At 37.1% G+C, this 7,969-nt stretch overlaps 1 protein-coding gene across 4 annotated transcripts in view; it reads left to right on the forward strand.

Moving 5' to 3' along the window:
• The window catches only part of LOC106877900 (dipeptidyl peptidase 4), a 611,833-nt gene that overhangs the window by 545,133 nt on the left and 58,731 nt on the right, over positions 1-7,969 (forward strand). For all 4 annotated transcript variants that reach the window (XM_014926948.2, XM_014926949.2, XM_014926950.2 and 1 more), the window contains exon 9: positions 2,237-2,397. In XM_014926948.2, the coding sequence (XP_014782434.1) occupies positions 2,237-2,397 (161 nt within the window). The remainder of the gene's footprint in view (positions 1-2,236; positions 2,398-7,969) is intronic.

The raw sequence follows: 7,969 nt of genomic DNA on the forward strand, positions 1-7,969 counted from the left end.
GATAGTTACTTGAGCCAGGATTCAACAGTCAGAGGTTCTTCCTGGCACCAATTCTTACCTGTTTCTCAAGTAAGAAACTTTCTGTCCCAAATATTTTCCTAAATGCAAAGTCACAATGTCATAAAGAAACATTAGTATTCAAGTGCATTTGCATACACACATTCATATATAAAAGGTGTGTGTGTGTGTACAATGGGATTCTTGCAGTTTCTGTTTGCTAAATTCATTCGTAAAGGACAATAGTAAAAGACTCTTACAAAATGTGCTGCATGGTGGAAACAAGCCCAAAGCCAACTGGTTACAAAGTATATTTGTTTGCATTTCTTAAATAAATTTGTTAAGGAAGAATAAGAATATTCAGTCAATATATCTTGAGAAAACATGTAATATTGATTTCTTACATCGTATGTACACAAGTTTATAGTTATACTCTATTATAATCAGATATTACAAATTTGTAACAGGTACTACTTGTACTGTTATTATTACTACTTCTGTTACCCCCACTATTAAATGTTTAAATGCTTGAGATAGTTGTTGTTAGCAGATGTACATGTGTATGCATTTGAGGTCAAGTGGATTTGGTTGTCACAATTCTTAGTTAAGAGGAATTAAGGTTCCCAGTTTGAATCTAGTCTGGTATTGTTATATTATTATATTATACTACACTCTTGGAGTGGTTGGCATTAGAAAGAGCATCCAGCTGTAGAAACCATGACAAATTAGATTGGAACCTGGTGCAGCTCCCCAGCTTACCAGGTTTCAGTCAAACCATCCAACCCATGCCAACATGGAAAACAGACGTTAAATGATGATGATGGTGATGATAAGGCACATGACTTGGTAGTTAAGGTGTTCAACTAATGATTGTAAGGTCATGAGTTTGATCCCCAGCCATGCGTTGTGTCCTTGAGCAAGACACTTTATTTTTTCACGTTGCTCCAGTTCACCCAGTTGGCAAAAATGAGTTGTATCAGTATTTCAAAAGGGCCAGCTTTAACACAGCGGGCATCACACTGAATCTTCTTATGAACCATGTTAAGAGTTCATGTGTCTATGGAGTGCTCAGCCACTTATATGTTAGTTTCATGAGCAGGCTGTTCTGTTGCTCGGATAAACTGGAACCATCATTGTCATAACCAACGGAGTGCCAGTTATATTACATATCACATTATATTATGAATCCAGTCTGGTAATCATCATCATCCTTTAACATTAATTTTCCATGCTAGCATGGGTTGACCAGTTTAACTGGAGCTGGCAAGCCAGAGAGCTGCACCAGATTCCAGTCTGATTTGGATTCTATGTCTGGATGCCTGATTCTATGAGTAGATGCCCTTCCTAATGCCAACCACTTTACAATGTGCTGGGTGCTTTTAATCTGGCACTGGCACAAATGTTTATATGTGGCACTGGTACAGGACTCTTGTAGGTCAATCCTCTTCACCAGAGGATGTGGCCGTAACACTTCTACTGTGAAGGACGGGACTTCTTGAGTACAACAAGGTGTCTGGTATCTTGGTTCTTTGTCTTCTCATCCAAAAGATTCAGCTTTCTGAGGTTGTCTTTCAGTACTTCGTCCCATGTCTTCCTGGGTTTCTGTCGTCCAATAGTTCCAGCCATTTTGATTGAGCAGTACTTCTTTATGGAGTTGTCAGCATCCATCCACATCACATGACCAAGCCAGCACAGTCTTCTCTCTTGCACACTGCATCTAATTCTTTTTATGCCTAACTTCTCTGGCATCATTATATTATTATATTATATATCCAAGAATAAGATTGTGATCATAAACCAAACAGTACAAAATTATTGAAACATAATGTAGATATCAATAAAAGTTGATTAAACATGTAAAATTTCATCTAAAACACTTCAAAAATAACATCTTGAGCCAAATTTGAAAAAAATGTTTTCAAAAAATCAAACAGTATTTTCTGAACAACCTAATAGTTTTATAACCATACTTTAATAAAGTGTACACAGTCGTTAAGTGTTTCATGAGTACTGTCTTTAGTATCTTTGTTTTCACAGATTTCTTGTGTCTTTCACTTGAGTATAATGTTACCCAACAATTTAGACTATTTCTTTTTTGCTTTCTTTTTGTTTTGTTTTGTTTTTTTACATTAGATTTCTTGCATTATATGTGAGTAAATACAATATTTTATTGTTTGCTCCCTCTGTCACTCTTTCTGTTTTTTCTCTAATCCTAATTTTCTGCCTCTCTATTTACCAGAGGAAATCCTCTACAGCAACAAAGCCATATGGTTTTCGAAGACTGGCAAATGCCTTGCTTATGCTACTTTCGATGACAGGGGTGTTCGAATGTTTGAATATCCATATTATGGCTACATGAATGATGAATATCCAAAAATCAACCGTATTCCATATCCTAAAGTAAGTAAACTATTTCCTACTCCTTCTTGATGCTGTTGTTATTCACAGTTCTTCTTTGAAATAATGTAAACGTCTGATACAACTAGCTTATATCAATAAATTTTGCCCCACTGTATTACAGGATCTTCTACATTGCTATTTGATCTCCTAGAAACAGCGACTAAGTCACATTCACATTACACAATACTATCTTAAAGGTGGTGAGCTGGCAGAAATGTTAGCACGCTGGGCGAAGTGCATAGCGGTATTTCGTCTGCCGTTACGTCCTGAGTTCAAATTCTGCCGAGGTCGACTTTGCCTTTCATCCTTTCGAGGTCGATTAAATAAATACCAGTTACGCACTGGGGTCGATATAATCGACTTAATCCGTTTGTCTGTCCTTGTTTGTCCCCTCTGTGTTTAGCCCCTTGTGGGTAGTAAAGAAATAACACAATACTATCTTAAAAGGAGAAGGACACACTGATGTGATCCTGGATGCATGCTACTTGAGAAAGGTGAAGTGGTGGTTATGATTAGAAAACCTTTGATCTGGTGATGGCAATGGGTTTTAGGAATTAGAGCTATGCTAAACTTTTTGAAGCTGAGGTTGAGGAGGAGTGGGAGTTGACACAACAATCCTCCCAACCTTGAGCTAAAAAGTAGGTGAACACCACACCCTTGCTTTACATTTCTGTAACCACTTTAATCAAAGGTTTGCACAATCAGGACAGAACTGGATTTAAACAACATCAACAACAATTTAGTGACAAGAATTTAGTGAACTTAGCCAATTGAATATTAAGTGCCTTAGTCACAGATGCTATACTGTGAAAATGATAAGAACAGAAGAGTGCAAATTAAATGGCTAATTGGGGTTCTATATATATTTGTGTGTGTTTGTCCCCCCCCCCCCACCATCACTTGACAACTGATGTTGGTGGGCTTATGTCCCCGTAACTTAGCAGTTCAGCAAAAGGAACTGATAAAAGAAGAACTAGATAAGTCCTGGAGTCGATTTCTTTGACTAAACCCTTTAAAGCAGTGCTCCAGCATGGCTGCAGTCAAATGACTGAAACAAGTAAAAGAATAAAAGAATAATAGTTCTCTATATTTTTGCCTAAATCTTAAACTTTAAAACATAATTTTCTTTTAAGCTTTCCACATAACGTGTGACTGATTTCTTTTATTTAATTTTCTGTGTTAGTAATTTTTCTTTTTACATTTACTTTCCAATGTGCTAGTAACATTTTATTTGATCTCCAGTGGACAAAAGATTTCTTCTTTTTCTTTCTTTTCTTTTTTTTTTTTGTTATCTCCAGTGAACTATAAAGTCAGAAAAGGCTGACAACATGATTTAGTTAATCGAAATATACTATTGAATATAATATTGAATATACCCCATCTAACAGTACAAGTTTTCTAGCTGTCACTGTGCTCTAAAAATACATTCGACAAATCTAAACAAGTCTTTTTAATCCTTAATTTCTTCATGGGCCGAAAAGGTGAGACTGCCATGATCAGCATTTGGTCCTAGTTCAGACTTTCTCTCAGAAGCCACATGCTTGACTTTGCCTATAGCAGACTACAGCTTATAGTGGTGTATATAGTCTCTATAAAGAATGACGTTGTTGTTGTTGTTGGCACTCCATCGCTTGCGACGTCGAGGGTTCCAGTTGATCCGATCAACGGAACAGCCTGCTCGTGAAATTAACATGCAAGTGGCTGAGCACTCCACAGACATGTGTACCCTTAACGTAGTTCTCGGGGATATTCAGCGTGACACAGTGTGACAAGGCTGACCCTTTGAATTACAGGCACAACAGAAACAGGAAGTAAGAGTGAGAGAAAGTTGTGGTGGAAGAGTACAGCAGGGTTCGCCACCATCCCCTGCCGGAGCCTCGTAGAGCTTTAGGTGTTTTTGCTCAATAAACACTCACAACGCCTAGTCTGGGAATCGAAACCGCGATCCTATGACCGCGAGTCCGCTGCCCTAACCACTGAGCCATTGCGCCTCCACAAAGAATGACTTCAAGAAATCAGTAAATCCATTACCCAAAATATGCAGCTTAGTGCATCAATGATCATTTAATTGACCTAGCTGCCAGAAAAGCATTATATATGCTAATTGGATTTATTGATTGATTGAAGTTCATATTTATGGAAGTAACTATATAAATAACTATGAGCAATATTTCCCAATAGACAGGCAAAAGTGAGTGTATAGCCTATGAAGAGAGTCTAAATTTGAGCTAAAACTGATCAGGCTAATCTTCATTTGTCTACAGATATGATTCAAAGAAGAAAAAGAGACTTTCCTTTTACTTGTTTCAATCATTGGACTGCGACCATGCTTGGACACCATCTTGAAGAGTTTTAGTCAAACGAATCAACCCCTAATTTTTTAAAAGTTTGGTACTTATTCAATCAGATCTTTATTGCTGAACTACTAAGTTACAGGGACATAAACAAACCAACACCAGTTGCCAAGTGGTGATGGGCAACAAACACAAAGACACATACACATAGATATATACATATATATGAAGGGCTTCTTTCAGTTCCATTCACCAAATCCACTCACAAGGCTTTGGACAGCCCAGGGCTAAAATGGAAGACATTTGCTCAAGGTATTACACAGTGGGACCCAGAGCCATGTGGTTACATTTTCTATTTTTCTTTTTCTTTTTTTTTTTTGTACATTTCTTCTCTGTATTTCATTACACAACAGAGCCATGGTTAAAAATTTGTGCTGTTTGACAGTTGGTACTACAAAGTATATTAGTAACTAATTAAAGGTTTAGTGACTTGCTGTATAATGCAGGAAGCAGTTTGCCTGCTACCAACATGTCATTGAGGTTGAGTATGGCCTGAGTTAGCCAGAAGAACTTATTGTCACTTAACTTGCCAGAAACAACAGTGAAACTCCTTCATATCACACTCTACCATCTTACAAAACAAAAGATGTATAGTTTGGATATCATAAAAGATGGGATGATCAAAACTAGTATGCTCTTAATCATAGACTTGCTTGATCAAAGCTGACCAAAGATTAAACAATGAAATTTGGATATAGCCTTGTTAACAAACTCAAGGTTGACTTTTAAAGAAATCTGGTTGATTGCTCTCGTGAAAATGTATTCTACTCTAAACTTCTAAGTAAAACACCCTACTTGTATATCACAACCCACTTTCACTTGACCTACTACAAATAGTTGAAAAATCTCCCAACAATAGCAACACTGTCAACGAGCCTGTAAATGTTTGTTCAGTTGTTGGGATTGTTCATTTTCATCAGCTTGAAATGAGCAGTTCTATAATCCAAGACATCCCAGCCATGACCATACCCTCTTTTATTCAGTTGTAATTTATCTAAGTGGAGGTGCAATGGCCCAGTGGTTAGGGCAGCGGACTCGCGGTCATAGGATCGCAGTTTCGATTCCCAGACCGAGTGTTGTGAGTGTTTATTGAGCGAAAACACCTAAAGCTCCACGAGGCTCCGGCAGGGGATGGTGGCGAACCCTGCTGTACTCTTTCACCACAACTTTCTCTCACTCTTACTTCCTGTTTCTGTTGTGCCTGTAATTCAAAGGGCCAGCCTTGTCACACTGTGTCACACTGAATATCCCCGAGAACTACGTTAAGGGTACACGTGTCTGTGGAGTGCTCAGCCACTTGCACGTTAATTTCACAAGCAGGTTGTTCTGTTGACCGGATCAACTGGAACCCTCGATGTCGTAAGCGACGAAGTGCCAACAATTTATCTAAACACACTGAGTTAGTAGTAATTAATATTAGTGTTTGCATATAAAATACCCAGAATGTTGCATATTTGCTCCAGTGGAGATTATTCTGCTCCGATCTCTCTGAATCAGTGACTGTTTAAATTAATTTTATATGTATCTTTTCTTCAAAGTCAGCATGATGACCCATCGAAATAATTAGATTCAATTGCTACAAGGATTATATGTCAACACATTATTATTTGGTTTACTGCAATGGAGCATCATAGTTTGTCAACTCTACAGAAAGAAACTTTTGATGCCAACAAGCTAGCAGTTTACAATTATTCTTCATTCTACTTTTCATTATACTTTCACAGTCTCTATTAGAGGTATAATGCATATCTTCATAGATAGGTAGGCACACACACACACACACACACACACATACATATGCACATATAAGTTAATGTTAGGGTTATTGTTATAAACACAACAAACATTTACAGACAGAACAACTCAATACAAACTTATTATACGTAATCTTGACTGGGTTTTCAAGCTGCATCTGAATCTCTCATTCTCTCTTTTAACCTCAAATTTTTCTTTCTGCTTCTGTTCAGTTTTTTTCCATTGATCTTCTCTCTCTCTCTCTCTCTCTCTCTCTCTCTCTCTCTCTCTCTCTCTCTCTCTCTCTCTCTCTCTCTCTCTCTCTCTCTCTCTCTCTCTGCCTCTTTCTCATGTGTGTTTCTCTTCAACCTCCTCAGTAATCGAAATCTAGTAATCAATTCTAATTGTTTCGATGTGTCACATTAACTCTCAAGAAAGGCTGAGTGCAAAATAAATTGAAAATGTTGATGATTCAAAGGTATCGACCAGTGTAGACAATTCAGTTGTGCTGGTATGGATTTAATAAAAGTTGAATGAAAATATTCTGTTGAGCTGGGTGGAAGCTATTTATAGTAAGAAACCCCACAGACAACTTGAACCAGAATGAATGCATTTAAAACCATGTTTAAATTATGATGGAATAAATGGAACCTTTACATATTTTCAGGAATAGAGCAGTGGATTGACAAAATCATTAGAGAATCAAAATAAATGCTGTGCAATATTTCTTCTGGCTGTTTACATTCTAAGTTCAGATTTCACCAAGATCAATTTTGCCTTTCATTCTTTCAGAGACAATGAAATAATGTACAACTTAAGTACAAGGATCGATATGACTGACTAACCCAGTCCCATCCAAATTTCATATTTTAAAGATTATAAATCAAGATTATAAATCAAGATTATAAATCAAGATCATAAATAATTATTGTGTGTGTATGATTAATCGCTGACCAAACACCTTTCAATTTTTTTTCTCCGTGTTTTTCTCCTTGTTTTCTCCGTATTCTTTCTGTTGAAGAGCGTAGCTCGAAACGTTAAAGACTTTCTGTATTCCCGAGCGTCAAACTAATACATCCTTTTGTTGTTTACACCACCTGTCCTCGTCTGTTGTTGTTTTTTTTCATACATTCTCCCATATACATATATGTATATGTGTGTGTATATATTTAGAAGGTTGTTTATTATGGTCAGTTAGGGAGTGACTGTTGGTTACAGACCGATAAAGCACTTAGCTGTAAAAGCAACTAATCAGACTCAAACAAACAACCTTGCTCTAATGTTTTAGCAGCGTTTTGTCCATCTTTACATTTTAAGTTCAAATGCCACAAAAGCTGACTTTGCCTTTCATCCTTGCAAGGTCGATGAAATAAATACCAGTCAAACACTGGGGTTGATGTAACTGACTTATCCCCTCCCCAGAAACTGCTGGCTTTGTGCCTAAATTTGAAATTGTTATTGTTATTATTATTATTATTATTATT

This window comes from Octopus bimaculoides, chromosome 4 (genome assembly GCF_001194135.2).
Source record: "Octopus bimaculoides isolate UCB-OBI-ISO-001 chromosome 4, ASM119413v2, whole genome shotgun sequence".
Classification (NCBI taxonomy): domain Eukaryota; kingdom Metazoa; phylum Mollusca; class Cephalopoda; order Octopoda; family Octopodidae; genus Octopus; species Octopus bimaculoides.